Here is a 23,393-nt window from a genome sequence, read left to right as displayed (position 1 = left end):
TTTCATCAACCTCATTCCTTCAGTTGGAGATGGTTTTCCACAGCACAGTGTAAGACCACCTTGAGTTTGATTCAGGAAGTGGGATGCTGTTGGGTTGGGAAAGAAAACAAGGCAGAATACCCTCTGTTGTTCACACACAAACCTGCAGCCATGTTTGATCTTCACACCGAGAGGTTTGAGATGAATTATTTTGAATGAAACAAATACAATCTTCCAGTCAAGAAAAGCTAGCCTTTACGCTAACAAATTGCAGCCATAACAATAGACTTGTTCATCTATTATTTAAACAGAACAGCAGATGACATTTGCTGGTTATGGGTCTGTAATTGCATGCGCTTTGGATGTATGTCTGGTTATTTGCTTGTGGGTGTGGGGGTGATGTTGAACAAGCCCAATGCCTCATAGCCCCTGGAATCGTTTCCCAGTTTGCGATTTCATGTTCATCACAGGCCAAAGCAGCGCTAACTTTCACGTGATGTGGTCTTTAACTCAGAGTTTGCCAGTTGTGGCAGATACCCCCAGCCTCGCCACGGCAGGCAAAGCCACACTCCCCAGGCTTCATATTTATTAGCCCTGATGTGTGTGAGCTGGCGTGCAGCACGAGCAGCCGAGCAAGAGTGCAATGGATGCAAACCATGCTTGACGTGGCCATCTCATGTGGAAGGCGAGAGTAAATAAGATTTCAACAGGGAGGAAAATGCACAATCATTGCCTGGGAACTGGGGCTCCGCTCATGAGATTCATGCAAACCTCTGCAGGTTTCTGCTTAGACCCTTCTCATAGGCTCAGTCCTAGCCAAGTTAACCATTCTTTAGTGGTTAAGAATTGACTCAAGGAATGTGCCTGGTCTCCTGGAGTAGCTAGCTTAGGCTCAATGTATGTGCATTAGCTTACACCACCTCAGGTTGTGCTCGAGAAATCCACCACTTTCCTCCCCCTCCATTTCTAAATGTCATTCTCCACAATATCCTCCCAGTCCAGAAATGCTGCCCTTCAGCATGACTGAATTCTCTCAGGGCGTTATGTGAAAAGACACAAGAAAATTCACTGCTATCAATAGAAAAGTGTCCTGTGTTATTACAACACTGTGTTCACTCAAGTACAGGCTATAACTTAATCTTCGTGAGGAAATGGCGTTGGGGCCTGGGAAAGAAAGGTAATTTGCAAGTCAGAATAGTCGCTTTAATAGAGGACTTGAAACGAGGTTACTTGATATTGAACAAGTTGAAAAATCTGGTTTCCCAGCTATCTTGTATGAAGACTACGCTTTACTTAAAATAGCTAGCAGAAGGGCCAATCATAATACTTTATTTTGAGAATGTAATTTTCTCATGCCTTGCCAGTAATTAACCTCCACACAATAAGGTATTGGAAGCACCACAGACACAATTCCAGCCCCACAGTTTGTTTAAAAGGCTAGGCTATATGATAGGCTGTGTGTGACAGGGGAATGGAGGAAGAAGGAAAAAAGGAGCCAAGATTCGACTTTATCTTCAGCAGGGAGCCTTTTCTTTTGCATTCTCTGCCTGGTTTTATTCAAAACTGCTGTTTCTTCACTTCTGCTGAATTGGGTTTTGTTCCTGGCTAATTCCAGCACCGTCTCAGTCCAGGGCTCGTGGGAACTGCAGCGATCGCTTACAATCACTTCAGTCAAACACCTGGGAGATAATTGACTAGGCTTCGGTCAAACTTGTTTTTTCTCCCATCTCCCTCTCTCTCTTTCCCTGAGTCTTCACAATGGAGACAAAGAGCATGGGCACAAAAAAAGATCAGAATCACTAAATCCATTCCCAGACAAGGCACTGTATAGATGGTCCGAGAGCCAAATTGCCTTGCCCCAGTCTGGGCTAACTGAATGTGAAAATGGTTGAGGAACAGTTGTGGTTTGAGCTTGGCAGTCTCCAAGGAGATGTAGTGTTGGAGAACATAACAGTGAAAAACACACAGACAAATGTATTATCTTTTCATACCTTTACAAATGTTTCCAGACCTCAATTCCCAAACCCAGAAACTGTAGCATAGAATTGTGTACAGTAATTGCAAATTTAGCATCCTGGCTGGGTGATAGCAGGAGCTGGCTGAGATACAAGAACATTAAAGTTTTGCCCTGTATGCAGAGACAACTATGGCTTATTATACAGTAGGTTATTGTCCATTTATTTTGGATTTCAGACCAACTGCTCTCTCTGGGCCCTCCTGTATCTTTGATTATGCATAGATGCATTTACCTCCACCTAACAAAAACTCAAGTTGTGTTAGTTGTTGCAGATACAATATTGAAAATGTAAGTTTGAATGTTTCCATCGTTTTGTTTTCCATGTTTAATGTTTAATTGTCACTGCAGTCTAAGTTATAAAACACTGAGAGCAGGTGAAGTGTAGAGGTTGAAAAGGTAAATTAAAAAGCCTCAAAGCGTCTCTCACTTTCAATTCCTGAAAATATCTCCAAGTTTAGTTTCAGATTTAGGCTCTGCATGACGTTAAATTGTCCATTTTTATGTTAGCACTCAAAGTAATTTAATAGCCGAAAGCAGATGAACTGTCAGGTGATGTCTTAGCCATGAAAGCATTTAAAATGTCACCTGATAATAAGTCAGGGGCTGTACGAACATCAACAGTATCTCCGGGAATATCTATAACATCAGTGCTAGTGTGCCACTTCAATTATCCTCCAGCACTATCACTCTCACCACTCCAGGATTTGATGGCACACATTTCTATTCAAGAAAGAAAGGGAACTAAGTAATCATTTTTGAATTAGTGCATGGCAGCAGAAGGAGCAGCCATTAAAATCACACCGCTATTAGTCACCATACAGTACTGAGACTTTACAGCTTCACTGTTAAACATAATCATGTCCTAGTCTCATTATCCATGGGGAGTATTCATAATGAAACAATTCTGCAGTGTATTCTTATCAGTGAATGCAACTTTGTGAATTCATGTTATTGACTCGCTAATCTTATTCAAGGTCATGATCCGCAATAAATAAAATCCATAAAACGGAACCTTGTAAACAACAGTGGACTGGGTTGACTTCTTATCTAACACTTGGCAGCACAGTGCTTCTCATACATATAGAAAATGATTTATCTTCCGTACCATGTGGCCACCTCCTGATGAGAAATCACATTTTAGCATGGAGGTGGTTAAATCCTCGGCCTGTTTACTCCAGCTGCCTGCGGGGCAGAGGGTAAATTGAGGGTAATTATTATCAGGGTATGGAAATGTTGACAGCTTTACATAGCCAAAAACAGACATACTCCCAGAATCACTCACAGGAATACAGCGACTCACACCTGTTTATATGGGAGCCACTCCAGCCTGGACTCAAGTCTCTGGAGTGATTTCACGTTGACTTCTTGATGCATCTGTTCCTTCTTATCTTTGGCCTGTTGTGCTACTTCTTTGGCGATGTGTCCTTTCATTACGAGCTTGGCCTCATTATCCATTTATGTGGCTAATGCTGTTATCCGTAGTGGCTTGGCATGCGCATTAAAAAATAATAGCTTACAAGTTATGCTGATATGACCACTATAACATGCTGCAACAATACTCTGTCGATGCTCTTTTGCACAAATATATATATAACCATTGATGTTGTTATGTTGATTAAGTTAAACAGCCAACAAATGAAGTCAAGTCATGTCTGTACAACCTCTTGAGGGATTTTGGACATAATGTCACCAATCCAGGAGTGTTTATGTCCCTCTGCCAGCTTTAAAATTTGTTGCTATGGGAATGGACAATGCAAGGTATTCTGTCCATCCCTTTGAGCAATCATCAAAGTCTTGAAGGGTCCGCACATGTGATCCCGCCACGTTGTAACCTACTCGGGTTGCAGTTAAGGCACGCGTCGATGGCTTGTATCTTAGCACTTCTCCTTGAACCCCCGTGCTATAAGAAGTTCAGACAGCAGTTGTAATGATGTCACGACAGGCAGTGTTATCAAATGCCCTCCACCTTGGAGTACACCAAACCACATACCCTAAATAAGCAACATTTTACTTTTAGGTTGTGCATTGTAGAGAGAACTTATACATAAATATTAGCATAGTGACCCCCCCACCCCCACATAACATATTGGTATTAGGTCAAAATTTCTACCACCATATCCTTATAGCTCATTTCTAGTCTATATTAGGATGACTGCTGTGTTGAAATAAGATTTGATATCTCAGAGATGATTATCTGCAACCCTGCAGATAGAACATTTACAGATTTTCTCTCCATTATCAGACAGGAGCGAGATTAAATCATGTCATCTTCTAGTTTGGTATCTATCTTAGCACTATGGACTACGTCTCAGCGTTTCTTATAAAGAGCATGTATTGGCTGCTGAAGGAATTTTTCCCATTTCTGGCCCATTACGCTCGACTGGGCCTTGATGAATCCAAAAGTACCTGTTTTAATTGCAGTGTTTTATAGACTGTACACAAGGCTACCCTCACTAAATACAGCATGCTTAGATTAATGGGAGCGTTCAGCGTTGGTGCATTTTTAATGAGGACTGGAGGCTGCCAGACTACTTTTCTATATGATGAGGCACACTTTCCCCTTCGTTTGACGCTGGCACGATACGTTGTGGCGCCCCAGTGCCCGCCAGCTGGTATCCAGTGTGAAGCCAGAAGAAAGTACATCCCACCCAGCGATGACAAGCAAACAACAGGGATTTTCTATTGGATTATTTTTTTGAAGGCAAGTAGTGCTGCTTGAAATTTGGCGTCTGAGATGTAAATACCCAAATTCACAGACACACCCAACCTAACAAATATACACACATAAAGAAAAAGCACTGTACACATGAAAGGTTTGATATTTCTTCACGCACCAGAGTGCACCTGTTGTTGCATCACACACACACCAAACGCACAGCCGCATACACACATATACAGGCTTATCAAAGAAAAACAAGAGTTTACAGCCTGATATGTTACGGGATACAGGGTGTGACCCTGATTTACATTTGCATGCGGAGTGCAATGGAGTACAGAGAATAGAAACGGCAGTCGGCAGAGAAGATAACCCCAAACATTCACTCTAAATTTATGCCAGGATCCTATTCCCTCTCACTGAATTAATGCTTTAATCTCTCCCTCTTTGTTGCATGTGTACTTGGGCTCAGGGTGTGTGTGTTTGTGTATATGCATTGGGCATTGGGAGGTTGGGGCTTGGGGGATTATATTTCTCAGCAGCTACTGTTTTAGTACTTTCTTTCTGGAATGAAAGCCACCAAAGTCCGGAGCCTGAGAAATTGCACCTTTTGCCATCTCAGTCTTTCCTCTATTCAAAGTCACAGCAATAGTCCCCATCGGTTCTGCTGTCTTTGCATTTCTCCTCCACAATGAAATAGCTAGTATTCTTTAATGGAAGATTACCTTCAAATGCAAGCTTAAAAGATTATGCGCTTTCATATATGTCTTTGAGGTCCATTATTCGATGTCATTTCCTGAAAATTCGGTCCTCTCCCTCACTTTCCAATCTCTCTGTTCTTTTGGTTGTTCTCTCATTTATCTGCGTATCTTTAATTCACAACTTTATCTCTTCAGATACCTAACTGCTCTTAGTGCGCACTGAAACTTTCTGAGACACCTATGCCCAATCTGTGACTTAACGCGCTGCATCTCTGATCCCACGGCTCACTCTGCATGCAGCACCACCAACACGTCTGCTGACAGACCGTATTTATAATTTATTCCATTCTGAAATGAAAAATCAAACGTATGCTGGGGAATATTCATTTTTCCCCACCGCCGTCCTGCCACCTGACTCCTTGCTTTATGAATTATTTTGACTATTGGTAATGATGTCCTGTGTTGGTAGGCCATTACAGGAGAGGAACTTAATTCACCCATTGTTAATTAATTGCTTCAGTCTTAGCAGGAGTAATAAAAATGCTATTAAGTAAAATACCTCTATCATTAACCTAACTTTGTTAATATGGGTATCAGTGGGGCTCAATAAACAAAAGCTGTAGTGCCTACCGCCACACAGGGGTAATTAAAAATGCACCATCATTAATTATATTGGATGGAAGACTGTCCAATGAGTTGGTATCTTGTTGACTATTCCCTTCCCAAGCAAGAGCTCCATCAGGTGCACGGTGAGAGTTTTTATCAGACCAGGACTTCCTGCTGTTTATCTGCAGTGCACAAGTCTATACACCAAACACATCCTGAAGTGACACAAACTTTAAGTACTTTATGTACTTTTTAGCCGATTTATCACTGCAATAGCCCATTTGATTTATAGACATACAACCCACAAGAATGCTTTGCTGTTGAGTCATAGTACTGCGTAACACACGGCTGGTCTAAAACCCTAAAACCCTAACCGATGAAACAAAGGGAATTATGCAGACTGCTATAAAATGTGTTTGGTCAAGGAACCATAAAGCAATTGTCAGGTTAAATATCTGCTATCTTAGCTTGTATAAATAGACTTGTTTGCATCATAGATAGGAACTGGTGATAACGATAACACTTTTTAGAAGTTAGTGGAAGTTTTCCGGTACTTTTCCTTCCCCCAGTTGTACCTTGAAGAAGAATGTAACAGTCAAGGTAAAAGCAGCTGTAGTTATATTACTTTACTGGGGGGGATCCAGGATTCTTTACTGGAGTGGCCCAACTGGGGCTTATTTAATTCAAAATCTTGATAGCATACACATGTCAGAAGAGGAATAACCAACCATTTTCTTTCTCAGCTAGTCATATCTACTTCAGTGACTAACCTTAAGGTATGGTATGCAGATGGCACATTTCTGTAAAATGTCCATAGTAAAAAAAAATTGCACAACAGTGTTGCAATTTATAAATGTTCTATTCTTAATTGTATAAGGACACAAATAGAAGACATCCAGTTTAAAGTTCAAACAAAACCTAATGCGGGTTGCAACACAGCCAAAAAGTTCATTTGAAATAAGTCCCGCCTCTAAATGGGCATCATACTTTAGAATTTTGGGATGGCAACTGAGGTGGCCAATCATATTTCAGGGGGCCTTGTTGCTCGAGGACTTCCCCTAGATACACCCCTGTACTCTAACAGCTCAGAGAGAGAAAAATCTACGAAACGGTAAAAAGAAATTCCCCAGATTGTGTGAATGGATTTCAAATTTTCTATTCTGTAGAAGAGAACTCACTGCTGTCATACAATACCATTACTGAAAATGTACAGTGCTTTTGTGAGTACTAATAGAATAAGTAATGTTAACTTATTTCTCTTTAAAGGAATGGCTAACTTTAACTCTCTGTGAACCTACCAGAAAGAGTAAACTGAATTGCCTGAAGGATTTCTTTGTTGCATCAGTAAATTGAGAAATGGTTGAGCAATATTGTCAGTAAAGATATTAGCTCTGGCGATATTCTCATTTGTTTGTTCAAGAGACAGCTGTGACAGCAATCACTCGCAGCAGGAACAGGCCTCCAGATTAACATAGCCAGCTTTATGCATCTCGCAGCGACTTGTTTTCTTCCTCCTCACTATCTCCCTCATCCTTTCTTCCTACTTTTTTTTTTCTCTTTTCCTCCCCAGTCTCCATCTTGTCACATTTCTGAAAAAGAAAAAAAAAAACTGGCGGCACAGGCGTGAAATTGATGTGATGAAAAACAACTGGGATATCTCTATGAGCCATTTGCTTTGCCGTTATGGCCACCCTCTCTCCCCTCAGCGTGGCTCTGGGCTTTCTGTTGCGATTGGGGGCATACTGCAAATTAGCCAGCAGCTATCTGAGGTTACCAGCCAAGTGCATCACTGACCTCCCTCCCCCTGCTAGGCTCACCCCTCCTGGAAGCAGCTCAAACTTTGTTTCAGTGATGCTGTGCTTACTTTGGTTTGTTTTCTGTGTTTAAACTCTCTGAATCATGCATGATTCATAATAATAATTTGCTTTGGCACATCTTTAATATTCCCGAGCCAGTTGATTTATAGAGAAGAAGCAGTTCAAGTTTGGTTTATGTAATGTCCCTTCTTAAGGTAATGTAATTCAAATTTGCATTTACACTGACAAATGGCTGCAGATAATCTAAGTAAGTACGAAATAGTAATAAATAGGGATGTGTCTGCGCTATACGTGGTGAGATAAAGCATCCACCTAAAGGCTGGTGGTGAATTTCTTTTTATTACTGACTTCCCTAACAACTGAGGATATATAAGGTGCAAGGGCATATAAGAAAACTCTCCCCTTCGTTATGTTCATCCTAACATCTCCCCCATGAGCCATGAAATCGGGCTCTGACTTATCCGGGAGCTTCACGTTTACAAGGATAGATAAGGGCTAGTTCAGACCTATTGTTGCAGCCAGCATGACCCTAAACATAAAAGGGCATCTTGGCCATCTCCCATTGTGTGCAACTACAGTATATATTGAGCTGCATAAACTCATCCTTTGTGCCGAGTGAAAAGAGAGGGGCCTCTTAATTAAGCCAGCGAGAACGTAAGTGACTTCCTACGTGCATAAATGAATATTCAAGAAAGTAACTGTGTCATCCTGGATGTAGATAAATGAATAAGTTGCTGAATGCAAGCGGCGGTAAGTGGTTTAGCATGTAAATAAGTGAATAAGTTAGCAAATTAGGCTTTAAGTGTGTTAGCATGTAAATAAATGAATAAGCGAGTGACACTAGACATTAAAGAAGTGAGAGTGTCAGCACTGTAAAGGAAGTTTTCACCAAACAAAAAAAAAAAAGCCTTGGAGGACACAGTTGTTCCAGCGTCGCTCGTTGCCGGGCGGAGTGAGTACATCTGGCTAGTGCGTGTCATATTTCCTCATGTACAGATGACATGCCAATTACTTCTTAATTACATGCGTCATCTGGACCAAAGTGCCCAATGCCAGAGCTGATTAATCCTGTTTATTGTTGCGGCGATGACAGTCCCGGTGGAAACAGAGCACCAGAAGAAAAAAAGAAAAAACACACACCCACAACAAGGGATTATTTGAGAGACTTGGAGGAGGCTGCAAGGGGACGGAACAGCCAGGGCAAGGGTTGACTGATTGAATGACTGCCTGACAGTTAAGCTTGCTCTTGATTTCCACCGCTGATGATCTGATAGCCTAAAAATAAGTGATGGAAATCATTTTATTTCCAGGAAGTCAAAATGGCCTGGGGCAAAACATTTGACTAGAAAAAAAGGGAAAAAGCTTTAGTTTCCAAAAACACTGACGTTGCCTACTCATAAGGAAAAAAGCCAGCAGTATTGCTCAGCACAATCTGCAATCTGCTTACACACATTTTCATGTTGACGAACTGCTGCCAAGTCATTTGAATATCGTGTCCAGTTAAAATCAAGATTTTACACACATCAAAACCAATTATTTTCTATCATCTTCACATCCGCATGTCATTATTTCTTCCTATTTGAATATCACTAACAAGAGAGGGAGCAACACAATTTGACTTCCCAAAACTTTATAGTCGGAAGAGGTCAATGAGTTAATTTTAGCAGTGGAAGGATGTGTGTGTCGGTTTGTATGTGTGTGAAAATCTAGACCTTCCTGTAATTGAATGCACAGCACATACAGGTATGAGTCAGATAACCATCGTTAGCGGGAAGATCTCAGATTGTGACCCGAATATGCGGGGGAACTGGAAGGTGGTAACCATTAGATTAACACTGAGATAGTAAACATGGTAAGATCGGCAATAGGAGTCCAGCAGGGAACTGGTTCAGGCCCGTTGGATTTTTCTCCAGTAGAGCGATTAAACATCTCCGAAGCATTGCAGGGTTGTTTGCTAGCCTCCCATTTGTCTGACCCTTTGTAGTCCAACCACTCCTAGTAACTTCCATCTTCCTTCCTCTCCTTCCATATCTGCCTCGAATTCATGCCCCGTCTTTGTCCAAATCTTTCTATCACTCCCTCTTGCTTTTGTTACTCTCTGTCACACTCCCTTTCACCATTAGCTCTTCTCCATCCATCTGCTCCTTTTGTCTCCTTGCTCTTCTACACTGGGATGCCTTGGCAAAAAATGGCTATTGACTGTGCCTTCTCTTTCTTTACATCTCTGCTCCACGCTCCCTTTTTCCTCCATCACTGTGTACTCCTGTACTACATGCACCTTTTAGGTGGAGATGTGAAGAGTAGTAGAAATGCACCCTGTAAGGGGAAAAAAAAAGGTGATGATACAATCAGTTTTATTGTGCCGTAAGGATTTTTTCAGGCTTGTGGTTATACACCCTGTATGCAGGCTGTATGAAAGAATTGCATCTCGCATGCATTTTTTTCTCCCTCTCATTCCCTCATTCCGCTTTTTTTCCTTCTCTTTTCATTGCTCAAAATAATTAGACTGCAGTCTGGACTCAGGGGTGTAACGTTTCTGCTCACATTTCCATGATACAAGAGTAAAAAAAAAAAAAAAGAAAACTGGCTGTGCTGCTCCAGAAATTTCTACCTGTTCGTCACCCCCCCCCACCGCCACCACCCACTCCACCTCTACCCCTCCTCTCTCCCTTGATGGTGTTTTAACGTGGAGTTCCACAAGGCACGGTGCACTCCAGCTGACCTAATTCTTCCCTGGCACTCTTCCAGTGCTAAGAGTACATAAGGACTGCGCTGTCAAGGTATTCAGGCCTGCCTCTCTCTATTATTTGGGAAATCAAGTAACATCTGTTGTGCTGTGGGCCCTCCTCATGACTAGCAGGAGGTTTTTGCAGTTTGCAGAAAGATGCAGTGAAATTCCCCTGTAGCCTGTGATGAGATCTCATTAATGTTTTCACATTTTTAAGCTATATTTTGACTCCTAGTCGTTCAGTTTTCTAGAAAGGCAAAGCATACTTTTTGTAATAGATATTTAAACATGCAGTTAATGATCTTGCGAGCACTAGCATATCAGAAAAGTTTAATTTCTTTAAGACCTAAATATTAGTAAGATTACATTGTTGGGTGCTTTAATAAGCCATGGCTTTGACTCACTTTTTCACCAAGTTTAAGGTTTATTTTAAGATTCAAAAAGGCGCTTACTGGATATTCAGCATGACAGAAAGCACAATTTTCATGTGCCCTTTCAGTAGAAAAGACTCCACTTCGTCTCCCCCACACAAGCGCATCTCATTTCCTCTTGTTACATAGCCGGGCATGTGGCATCTGTTGGAATTTTACAGCCATTTCAAAGTTTGGTTTTGTAGCAATTTAAGCACAGGGAGTGCGCCAGTCTTGTTTATGCATGTGTGTTTGCAACCCAAAACCCTCATGGTCCATAAATTTTAATATTCCTTGTGAGTGCTATACCCAAGCAAAACACAAAGTGCCTCAGAAGTCCCTGCCCAGAGCGCTAGTTTAGCACAGTTCTCCACTAAGACACATTACACACCAGGCCTGCGCTCACAGCTCGCCCCCTTTCTGCCACCACTTTCCACATGCATCTTGCATGACTCGCTGGTGATTTTAAACAAGCCCTGTAACAGCCCTACAACACACAACTCCGACGAGACACTCCAACTCACATCGCCGCGTGACCGTGATATTATTCGTCTGCAGCGTGGGGGGGCCAAAGCCGTCGCTTTTCCCTGCTTTCCTCCTCCGAAACAGACCTGGAGTAGAGGAAGGGGAGGGTGGGGAGCGTCCTGTGTGGCGCCCCAGGCTCCTTATTTGTGTTTACCTGCCCCTGCGTGGGACTGATGCTATTTTCAGTCGGCCACGGCTAACTGACGCTAGCCTCCCCGTGCCATTTGCCTTAATAACGTGGGCCGGACTCTCTGCGGGGAGAGTAGCCGCCATCCTGAGAGTGGCTAAATGACACAGTGGAGTTCATTGATGGAAAGGATTACACGCTTGCATGCGGGGCGGCAAGGCGACGGGTTCTCTGAAGGGCACTACAAAGAGAGGCGATGTAAAAATCCGCACAGGGGGAGAATGCGCTGGCTTACTGTATGTCAGAGGGCGAGGGTTGCCCCAATTTGTGGCGTCACATTGTTTATCTTGTTGCACATTATGCATGGAAGCTGGGGAGATCATGTAAATGTAAGGATTTGGAGATCTTGCTGAGGCACTGATGTGAAGCGGCAGAATAAAAAAAAACAATTTGTATTTAGAATATTAGTACGTTATTGATCCTACAAGGAAGCTAATGTGCTACTACAATTAAGGTAATGACGATAGGAATACAATTTGGTATAAAAATGTCCCAAATATGCTAAAGTATAAACACAAATAGTTATAATGTATATGTGTTATAATACTGTTGTAAAAGCGAAGAAGCAGCATAGAATAATTGCATGTATGATTGCTTAAATAATAATTACGCCGCATTAGAACCTGATAGATATGCTTCTAATTACATTTCTTGCAGCCAGTTTTATACGACATGACTTCCTATGTTATTGTACAGGGATTGACTCTTATGAAATGTGACCACTTCCTCCCGTCCCCTAATAAGGAGAAGACAATATGACTTGTCAAAGGCAAGAAAATCCCCAAAGCGCCAAAGATCTGAGAGCACATCCAATGACAAGCAGCAAGAACAAAGCGTGAGCTGTCTCCTAACAGTCGGGAACAATAAATGAATAGATGTAGCACTCCGTTCTACCTCTGCCCTCAATTAATTCATATGAATCCAGCCACCATGTATTAAAATGGCCAGATGCTAGGATAGATTCTGTTGGGAGCAATGACATGCAACAAAGTGATATGAATCATCCCCCCCCCCCTACACACTCACACACTGTGCAGCAGCAGCAGCACTCTCTCAGAGGGCCACTGACACAATTTATGGAAAAAGGAAAACAAGACGCGAACACTTGAGTATGGATGGACTGTCAAAAACGACACTGTTTAAAAAAAGGACCGTTTCAGTGTATTAAATTTGAACAAATAACCACAACATCCACGACAGGATCGATACACATTTAGCTTCTTTTCTCTCTGTTTTTTACGGAAACCATTGTGTTGGATTTCCAGAAATGCAAATAGGATACTCTTAACCATGAGTCAGGCTATGTTGAATATTCAAACAAAGATAATTATCTGTGGATTAGCCCCGTTTTGGCTTCAAGAGCTGCACTTGTCAGCTGACTTTAAGGAAAAATTGTTTCATCATTGACATCCTTTTTTGCTTTCTTCGAACAGCCAGCAGCCAAAACCTTCGAGTTCAACTCTAACTAGAGTTTTCCTGCACTGGGGAGTGGCTTTTATTCAGTCTGCATACAGAAAAGTTGTCACATTGCATTATTTCTGAGTCGTGGATTAACAAACAGTCACTTTGAATTAATTGGGGTTTAAATAGTTCCTTTTGAAGTGTATTGGTGTGCAACGCTTTTGCCCCGCAGTTTTCTGAAAGCCTTCATAGAAGGGTTGAAGGAAGTCAGGTCCATCATATGACACACATGCTACGCATCAATGGGTGTGAACAACTTTTCACACTCCATCCTATAGATTCAGCCCCCTGGACACGTGGTATCTATAAGAGCGGTTAAATGCAGGGGCAGTGTGAAAGCAAGACCCCAGGTCATTTCTTAGGTGCAGAAAGATTGAAACGGAAGTGGTGTCCAAAATATCTTTTCTGTTTCTTTTTTTTTTTTTTTCCTGTGACAATCTTCCACTACCTACATCTTCATTAGCAGCATTCTACAGCCGAAACAAAAGCATTTCAAAGATTACCTGTATCTAAAGATGTAAACCCCCCCCCCCTTTTTTTCTTCCTTTTTGAAATGATTCCTGTATCTACAAATCTCTGCTGCTGCATACATAAATACCCAGCCTCTAGCAAAGAATGTTAGCAGAAAAAAAGAAAGAATCAAAGGCCATTCAAGAAAGGAAATCATAACATTATGTCTATATTTAGCTTCCGTTGTCTTAATTGGCATGAAGAGTACAATCAGATAAGCCTTTTGACTGTGACTCACACGCCGCTTCAGGAGAGGGAGAAATGGTGTTTACCAGCACATATCTGCTGCCAATATTTTCCCTGTCCTTTTTCTTTTTTTAGGGGTCTAGTCTGTGTTGATTATGTTGCTATTACTCGACTTATAAGGAATCTGGGCTGTACCTACATCTGTTGGATAGAGACCGAGATGTTGATTTAACTACACTTAAATATCTCCGCTGCAGCCACAAAGCCAGCAACCATCGAGCTCCGTTTCACTCCCATGTCGCCCCTAATTTACGGTCTCTATGGTACTTGGTCCATCTGGGCTCTGTGAGGTCACTGCACACGCCACCTGCTCCGATCAGGTTTCGCTGTGGCTTCTGGGTAGCATCTCTGGGCACGCTCCGAGAGGCAGATGTATGGATTTAGTGTTGCGAATGCCCTCAGATACCCATAAGCATCACACAGACACACACATATCATGTCTGATACTGCACACTCAGGGCACACGCTGGCATGTGAACACACACAATCTGTGCATTTACATCTCAGGGTCCCAGAACCTTTTTTTTTTTTTTTTTTTTTTCACAGGTTTCTGTGCAATTTTGTGTTTAATGAGACTTGCTGCATGTGGATCACTAATTTAGGGAGACAATTGCTTCGTGCATGCTCAGGTGGACTTAATAGCTTACAAGACTCAAAATTAGATTGGGGTTAGCATGTTCCATGGAGTGACTTTCTTATTACTGAAATATTTTTAAAAGTTCACTTCTAAATAAAAAAGAAAAAGAAAGCTGTTATCTCTTTTTTTTTACAAGATCTCTGCCACCTTTAGAAGAATAAAACCATACCTCCTGATCATTTCTATGTTACTATGATGAGCCTCTTCAATGTGCGATCACAGGGAGTCTGTATAGAGAGAATTCCTCCTGCATTAAGCCTGCCAGTCCTCCCAACAGAAACCCCACTCTGTTTGAAATGTCCACAAAGCTTTTGTTTTTAATTTCCTGAGGTAGTGTTGCCTATACACGTCCTGTTGACACTGTATACATGTTTGATACTGCCACCTGTCCTTTTTATTGCCTCTCAATGGACAAAGAAATACTTTCAAACAGACTGAATTACCGTCTTTGATACTCTAAACTACAACACGGGCTTTTTAGGTCAGAGGACAGTCGAGAAAAATGGAAACTAATTATATTGTTAAGGAAGCATGATTTGATTACACTTAGCCTAAATGCTCTGCTGTTAGTGTGATTGCAGAGCTGAACGTTTAAAACAGGATAGATATCCACTGTTCTACTCACTTCATGAAAAGAGAAGTTTTTATTCCACTTTTTCTTGGTAAAACATCATGCTGCTATTGTTCTTTACGTTCATGGTAGATATCTTGTGTTTATTGCGCATTCATTCACTGACACTTTTACCTGATCAGCATCGTAAATAACATTTTCTGTCACTTTTTGGGGAGCTAAGGATGCGATGCAGACGGGGGACAGATGATTTATGACGGCAATGTCGCGACGACGAAGATTGATCCTGAATAAGTATCGACTAAACTGTCCATTCCTGACGATTGGTTTCTCATTTCTTTAGTTTAGTGATTGAACAACTAATTTGCTCCATGCATTTGCGATCGTTTACGTTCAAGCTGCAAAAAAAAAAAAAAAAAACCCACGCCGAATCATTTAATTTGGTCTCTTAAACGTTTCGCAAAAACGCAAAACATCATTAGCGCCAGATCGTTAGAAAACCAAGATTAATCTTTAAAGATATGTTTTGCGAATACGGGTTCTGAATTGATCTCAAGACGAGTCTGCGTGTTCTTTCCGACTGCAGAAACGAGTGTCTCAGTCAGTCCAACGTTCTGTTTTTTTTCGCTCACTTTTTCTATACATGCAGCCTACTGTATAAAGATTGAAAGCTCATGATATGGTTTTCAGATGGACATTTTTTGCAGTGCATGGAAAGGCTTTTACTATGTGCGCAGCCAGACCCCGCCTGCTCCCCGCGCGTCACTGGCGAGTAGTGTGGACGCGGAGTCACTCCCCTGCCTACTTTTAATAGCTTTGTCATGTGATGGAAAGCAGTTGTAAGACAGGTGCCCTCGGTTCATTCTCGGCGAGGGGCAGCAGTTGCCTGTGTGAGAGCGAGTGGGAAGCGTGTGTGGATTTCTTTTTTACTTGATTTCTTTCTCCTTTTTTCTTTTTTTTTTCTTTTTTTTGTTATTTTCCGGGGCCGTCATTCAGTGGCTGGATGGCGTGGGACAGGTGTAACCAGGACTCGGTGTGGAGAGAATTAGAGGTGAGCGCATGCAAAATAAAAAAAAAATCCGACTTGTTTCGTCTTTCTAGCCCTCTGGAGTTTCTTTTTTTCTTCTCCTGGAACGATGGACAACGCTGACAATCCGAAGCAGTGATTTGCACATACACTCTTCCTCTCTGGTGCTGCTGCTGCTGCTGCTGCTGCTGGCGGTGCATGCCGGTGTAGTGCGCGTCTGGACACAGTTTGAGGATGCGGGGGATGTAGCCTACAAGACGGAAATATGTATAACAAGTGGAGGAAATGTGCGGAATCTCCTTTTTCTTCTCAGTAAACGATGTAGTGCTTGTATTGCTTTCCACATAGGATCTCTGCTCAGTCGGATATCGGACTGCACGCGCTCCGGGAAGCTTTTCATGCAGAAATGACCGAAATGTCTCAAAGTCAGGTATTTCGCTGACGCATGAAATCCACCGACGATAACAATCCCTTTGATGTGCTGCGTAAACTAGCGCTTGTTATTTTTTAGGAGCAAAGGTTGTCCACACATAGGGACCGCTAATCTGGCATTGCGCAGGCAGGAGCATCATAATAGTAACGTTGCCGGGCACGTCTGTGTGCCAGCAGCCTGGCCGGATGAGCTTAGCACCGGCTGGCTGGAGAGCAACATCCTTCAGACTTCATCTTTCCGTATTTGTGCAAATTGTATCATCTTCTGCGTATGTCTTACATCTTAACAGAAAATACGCCTCGTTTTGCTTAAGAAGTCGTTTATTTGCATTTCTTACAGTTTAGATTAAAGTGCACTCATAGGCTTTATAAAGGCACATCAAAGGGATACTTATTCGTCTCCTCTTTCCTTATTTACAGAGTCTGTCCAGCTTGTCATGCACATTAGGTCTACCTGGCTGCGTACAGGAGCCCACTGATGTTTCAGAAACGCTTCCACACGATGTGGTTGCAGCCTGCCTGCATACATTTGATGATCAAGGCTGTGTGATACGACTATTTCAAGAAAATAGAAGTCAAGGTGTGTTATTTCGGCTCCATTTGGGGGTTTCTTGGCATTTCATGCGCGTATTTACACTTTTATCACACAGTCTGTCACTTCAGCCAGGTAGTCTTCAGGGGGGAGTCATCGTCACCGCTTCTGACAAATCCAACAAATATAGGCTTCGTGTTTTCTTGATGCTTTTTTCGAAACATTCCATGGTACATATTGACTCAGTACTACGTTTTAATTCAATGAGAGAACTGTCATGCAGGATCTCTCTGATAATCCCCCCCCCCCCCCCCCCCCCCCCTTGTTGCAGGTGCTTTTATGTGCGACGCGTGCGTAAATCACCGGAGTGCTTTTGTGCGCACTGATTGTCTGTCTGGCGGCGCAATTTCATTAGTGATTCAAGAAGTCCATAAGATAATTGGGCACACGACTTCCAGCGTGAATATTCCAACATCTTTGCAACATTATTTCATCTCGTGCCGTGTCATATTTGCTCACCAAAGGGGGGAGCTTAAGACGCAGTGAATTCGTCCCCATCCCAACATAACGGATTTGTCTCATCACACAGTCGAAGTCATCGTGTATTCGGGTTGGTGCGAAACCGACGACAGATGAACTGTGACACCGGTGTCTGGCACAGCATCCGTCTCTCTGCTTTGCCCTGAGCCGAACCCGACTCTCATCCCTCCTCGCTCTGCGGGCCAAATACCTCCCGGCTGCGCCACGAGGATATCTATAATATGTATCTGTCTTTAGGCCATCCTGTAGGGATCACACAGCGGCCGACGTGTTGTCAACAATATTAGGAGCGTGCAGCCTATTAGAGAGTACACACAAAGCTGTTTTCTTAAGCTTGGATTGCATGTGCGTGGAAACAGAGTGTCGACACGCCTGGAGTCTGTTGTGTTTCTGTCTTTAAATGATCTCAAAGTTTGCATTTTGAACAGAGAAAGGCTGACTGTTGGTTACCTGCCTCAGGGGTTGCATACTAAACTTCGTAATATCCTCCATAAAGATGGTGATAATTATGGTTGGCCAAAACAAAAATATAGCTAAAGATGTTTTTTTGACTTGCAAAATCAGCTTTTGAAACCTGTTGCCCCCCTGCTTTAAAAACACATTTTTTAAATGACCAAATCTCAACTGACTTTCAATCCATTGCTGCTCACTTGCAGCCGGAGCAGAGCTGCTGATTTGTGGTGGTGAGGAAGCAGGAGCAGCTGCCACATACAGTACACATTGTCTAGATTACATAAAAGTGGCTGGTGAATAACAGAGTGTCAACAGGCATCAGTTAGTAGCATGGAGGCCAGAGCCAATCGCAGAGCTCGGGGAGGGATTGGGGGGGGGGACGGGGTGTTCTGCAGGTTGGACAGAAACAGGATGAATACAGGTTAAAGGTAGGCATATCACATGATAGAGGAAGACAAATTCAAAATAATGAAATAGGAGAATTAGATTGAAATTCCTATTGAGATTAGTTAACCTCTCTATGTTATCCTCACGTATGTGTTTATTTTTTGGGACTCGTTTCAACACAATTTCTGACTCCTGTCCAGATTTCCTCCATTGTTTTCACACTTGGCACGAAGTAACCAGAGTCTAATTTGCATATGAAAGAGATGTAATTTTTGTCTCTTTTCCTTCCAGTGTGCTGCCTTGGTTGGTGAAGACCAGCCCCTCTGCCCAGACCTCCCTGAACTTGACCTCTCAGAGCTGGATGTCAGTGACTTAGACGCAGACAGCTTCCTGGGTGGCCTCAAATGGTACAGCGACCAATCAGAGATCATTTCCACCCAGTATGGCAACGAGGCATCCAATCTTTTTGAGGTAAGAAAGCATCTTTGTTTTATATCACATGTGTGCTTTCTAAAAGCGTTGTGGTCCTTTGGAACATCTTTGCACAGTTATTTCTTCATAGTCTCCCAGGGGTCACGGCGTGGGCTGGAATAATACAACACACTATCTACACACCTGAACGCGAGCCAAACAAAATGTACGACAGTTACCGGTTTACAAACACGCTTTTACATTGCTCCGAAGTACAAAAAGGAGAGATAACGTGATAAGCACAGGAGGGACCTTTGTCCCCTTTTTGGATCCTGGCCGCCACGGAAGGCTCCCTTATCAAAACTTTGAGCGTTTATTCCTACGCAGAGTAAGTGCACAGCAGCTGTATTGCAAAACACTTCTCAAAGGTTGACGTGTAAAACTTTAATCTTTGCCCCCTCTCTCTTTCTCTAACCTCTCTTTCCATGTCTTTTCTGTTCTCACCCGGTGACAAACGAAGTCCACAGAGGGTGATGATCTGGCCGGGGCCATAAAGCCATCGGTCTTGGGACTGAGTTCCAGTCCCCAGTTCATTATAAGCCTTTATCAGTGCCAGAGATAGACAAGAAAGACTGAGATTGGATGCTTTAGCCTTGCCTCAGGAGGAAAAACCCTGTCTGAGTAGCCTTCAGTGTGTGTGTGCGTGTGTGTGTGTGTATGTGTGTGTGTGCGGTTGTGTGGATTGCCCTGTCATGTAGTCACGTTTTTCAGGGTCTGTGTCGTGTGTGTATGTGTGTGTGCTTTTTTCACTGGTCTTGCAGGCAACAGTTGACAAGAGACTAAATTCTTTCCACGTTTGACCTCTTCCCTACCACCGCCACCTTTTTTCAGAATCTCTTACACTTACATTGTACCTCTGTGGACCACCCCAATACACACACACAAAGGCACACACATACACACACACACACACACACACACACACACACACACACACACACACACACACACACACACACACACACACACACACATTCTCATGCACACAAACACACACGGAAAGGATGTGGGGGTGGGGGGCTTAAGTACTAGCTGGTGTGACCGAGGCTCCTCTGTCGTCTGAGAGTGATATGGCTTGCAGCCACAGAGCGGCTCTGGGGATGGATAAAAATACCGATGAGAGAGTATGCATGTGCTCGTGTGAGTGTGTGATGGGAAAAAAAACAAAACAATGGAACCTAGCACCAACCCTGCTGAGGGAAGGCGCTCTGAGGAAGACGCTGTGTGCGACTTCCTATATGGTCGTTTTTTGTATACTTGCAAGGGTAAATGCTTCTAGAAAACAGCGCACGTGTCTGCATCCACAACATTTCTGTACATTGCAGATTGCGTGAGATGTTTTCACACACTCAACAAGCCCGCAGCTTTTGTGCTATGCTAAAGAAACGGAGAGGCTTCTAATCAAGCTGTGAGCTGTGGGTTTCAAACCAAAAAAAAAAAACGAAAAGAAAATGCATTTCCCTGACCAAGGATTTTTTTTTCTTTCCTTCTTTGGAAAGTTCCAAGTCACCATATGAAGTGCTCAGTTCATCATACAGCAGGACCCGGCTAATCCTACTTAATCTGACAGGGGAAAGTTTGCCGCTCGGCAAGGATCAGAAAGCTGTGGCTGCAGCTGTACTTCCTACAACCCCCCCCTGATTGGCCTCTAACAGGGCAGAGAAGCATCCAATCAAATGTGCAGAGATTATAGAACATGTTAATTAATGTTCACCCTAAATCTTGAGAGTGTATTCTGTGTTGTCTTGCTCAAACATCCCCTTTTTAAAATCGGCATGTGTTTGAAGAAGAACAGGTTTATCAGAGCAGCCTTGAGTTACATGTGTAACAGCTGTGTGCAGCTGTCACACGGAGGCCCCACTTTTAAAAGTCCCCATCAAACAACACGCTGCCTGGAAGTTTGAACCGGCTTTCGTTAGTTCAAGTAAGTCAACTGTTGAAATGATTTGCAGCTCAGAGAGAAAAGCAAACACCTCCTGTTGTTTTTCATGCACCAGGGCTTTTATTGAGGCTGCAGGTCTGTGTGACAGACAGTAGCAAATGAGTGAACAGACTTTTGACATGGTTGTACAGTTAAAGTCGTAGTTGTCACATCAGAGAAAGTCGTATTTGACAATTAAAGGGGCGATGGCGTTTGTTTACACTCTATATAAGCAGTGTTAAGTGTGTGTATAAATCCGTTCCTGTTCAGTGTATTCTTTCTCTGTATGTGTGTGCTGTTCTGAGAGCAGCATGCAGTCTGAGATCACAAGCTGTCCCCTGGCTGGACTCTTGCTCCATTCCCTGCCACTGTCCCAACTGTCCCCGACACGTAATGTGAAGAATGATACACCACAAACCCTCCCCTCTTGAACCACACAACAGCGATGTCCCCTGGCACTGGGTGTTTGACACCTCTTTAAAAACGGACCGACCGTGAAAGTCCACAGTCTATTTTAGGCCGTGGTTGTTAAGGGGTGGTTACTCCAATGAGATCCCGATGTACTGCCAAAGATAACAGCACCAGAAGTGTGACCGATGTCTTTTTAACTGCAGGACTCCACTTAGATTTCGTGTTCAGCCTTTAATGTGTTTGATTGATGGAAATGTGTCTTGTTGGTTTTGGCTTCTTCAGATTCCAATGTTGACATCGCCAATGGCGGTGGCAGTGGGATGTGGCATTACGTCATATTACGTGTGTACAAAGGAAGACACATTGAAGTTGTAGGTTTGGTAAGTCAAGGTGATACAGGAATATTTACACTGGGTTAACCTAGAATTCAAACATTCCCTTTCAAATTTTCAAGAAGTTTTTCTCTTACAACTTGAATGAAAATGGATTTTATTGGAGTTTTACTTTCAGCATAAATGAATCCATAACTTGAAGTAGATAAAGTGGGACTGCATTTAAATTGTATTAAGATAAGATACGGTGCAACCAGAGGACTTCAGGTTAAGTAGTGCATCCAACAGTTGTCTGCTTTTGTTCTTTATCAAATAATAAGAAGAACGTCTCCTTGATATTCTGGTTGTTACACTGTGAAATGGAAAATCCAAGGGGTGAGTATTTGTGCAAGGCGACGTACGTGGACGGGAGGAAGGGGCATAGGCAGGTAGACAAAAGTGAAACAGAAGGAGACGCAGAGAGACAGAAAAGACGGACATACGTAGTGACAGATGGGAAGTGAAGGAAACAAACTTATAGAGCAGGAGAAGCTGGGACTTGTGCCAGCTAAAATCAAACCCCATGGATTGGACGTAAAAGGTTGTGGGCTTTGCAGGTAGTAAAATAAGATGCCAAGGCTTAAAGCATTACTCAGATAATGCACTAGAACATGGGCTGACATATGTGTTCCCTGTCATTCATTTCAACTCTTTTTATCACTCCAACAGCATGCACGGTGTGTGTGTGTGTGTGTGGGATTCGATTTTGCAAAGGCATTATGCCCGCTTTGTGTTGCTTGTTTGCGACTTTTTGGACAGATGCTCAGGCGCTTATTCTTAAGCAAAGGCAGATTACATTGATTGGGTCATCTTTGGAAAGGCTTTGATAAAACATGCTGCGATGAAATGTTTTTTCCTCAAGCAGCCTCCTTCCTTCCCCCTGAAAACACGTGTAAGCCTAGATTAGCTCACACACACACTTGTTGGGCGATAGGCGCTCCCGTGAGCTGAAACAAGTCACAGACCCTCTGAGAGGAATTGTCACGCCCACACACACACAAACACATACACACACACACACAAGACAGCAGAGACCCTTATTGTCCCTGTTCCTACTCCCTGCTGAATGCCGATTGCGTTTATTTTGCAAATTTATGCTGACATTTGAGAGTACACCACCCGCACCAGTTCACCGCTCCAGCAAAGGGTGTATGAATTATCATACTCCACTGTATAATATGATTTTCTCAAGTGAGTCTTATTAGAATACACCACACTGTCCTCATCTCGAGTTCCGCCTTCAGTTTTTACAGTGCTGATACATTGTTTGCACTGTCTGATGGGAGAAATCCTCCATCACTGTCCAACTCCAGGCGAACCGCGCCTCTCACACCCGCGGCTGTGCTGTTTCAAGACACACAAATGAGAGCGAGCGCAGACAAGTAGGCGCAGGCGTACCGCGCAGAGATGCAGACTTGGGCTGTCCAAGCCTGTGTCATCTTGGAGCGTCTGTCAGATCCACTCCACAACAAGAGCTCTCAAGCCGCCCGCCTGCCCGTCCTGCAACCCTCTCTGCCATCCCTTCTCTTCCTCCCTTCTTCCCTCTGTCTTTTTTAGCTCCCAAGGGAAGGCATTTGTTCCTGGCTGATGGGGATGTTGAAGCTGCAGCAGCAAAACAAATATATTCTGGCCTCCAACAATTGCTTCTTGAAGAAGGAAAGGGAGGGGGGGGAGACACAGTGGGCGTATGTGGCCAAAAAATAGTCCCCTCAGGGATTTTTTGGAAAAAGAGCAAGGAAACATCTTTTGGTTGTGGTGGTGGCTGCTTGGCTGCCTGTCTACCTCTTTTTCCCTCTC

General features: G+C 43.1%; 1 protein-coding gene across 11 annotated transcripts in view; it reads left to right on the top strand.

Moving 5' to 3' along the window:
- The window catches only part of ppargc1a (peroxisome proliferator-activated receptor gamma, coactivator 1 alpha), a 251,163-nt gene that overhangs the window by 198,677 nt on the left and 29,093 nt on the right, over nucleotides 1-23,393 (top strand). For 6 of the 11 annotated variants that reach the window (XM_061031315.1, XM_061031317.1, XM_061031316.1 and 3 more), the window contains exon 2: nucleotides 18,714-18,893. In XM_061031315.1, coding sequence (XP_060887298.1) covers nucleotides 18,714-18,893 — 180 coding nt within the window. Of the gene's footprint in view, nucleotides 1-15,862; nucleotides 16,103-18,713; nucleotides 18,894-23,393 lie in introns of those variants that run through there. The other 5 variants (XM_061031324.1, XM_061031318.1, XM_061031326.1 and 2 more) reach the window with 3 other exon arrangements.

This window comes from Labrus mixtus, chromosome 23, assembly GCF_963584025.1.
Source record: "Labrus mixtus chromosome 23, fLabMix1.1, whole genome shotgun sequence".
NCBI lineage: Eukaryota > Metazoa > Chordata > Actinopteri > Labriformes > Labridae > Labrus > Labrus mixtus.
The sequence above is the reverse complement of the archived record's forward strand: the minus strand, read 5'-3'. Positions and strand labels throughout refer to the sequence as shown.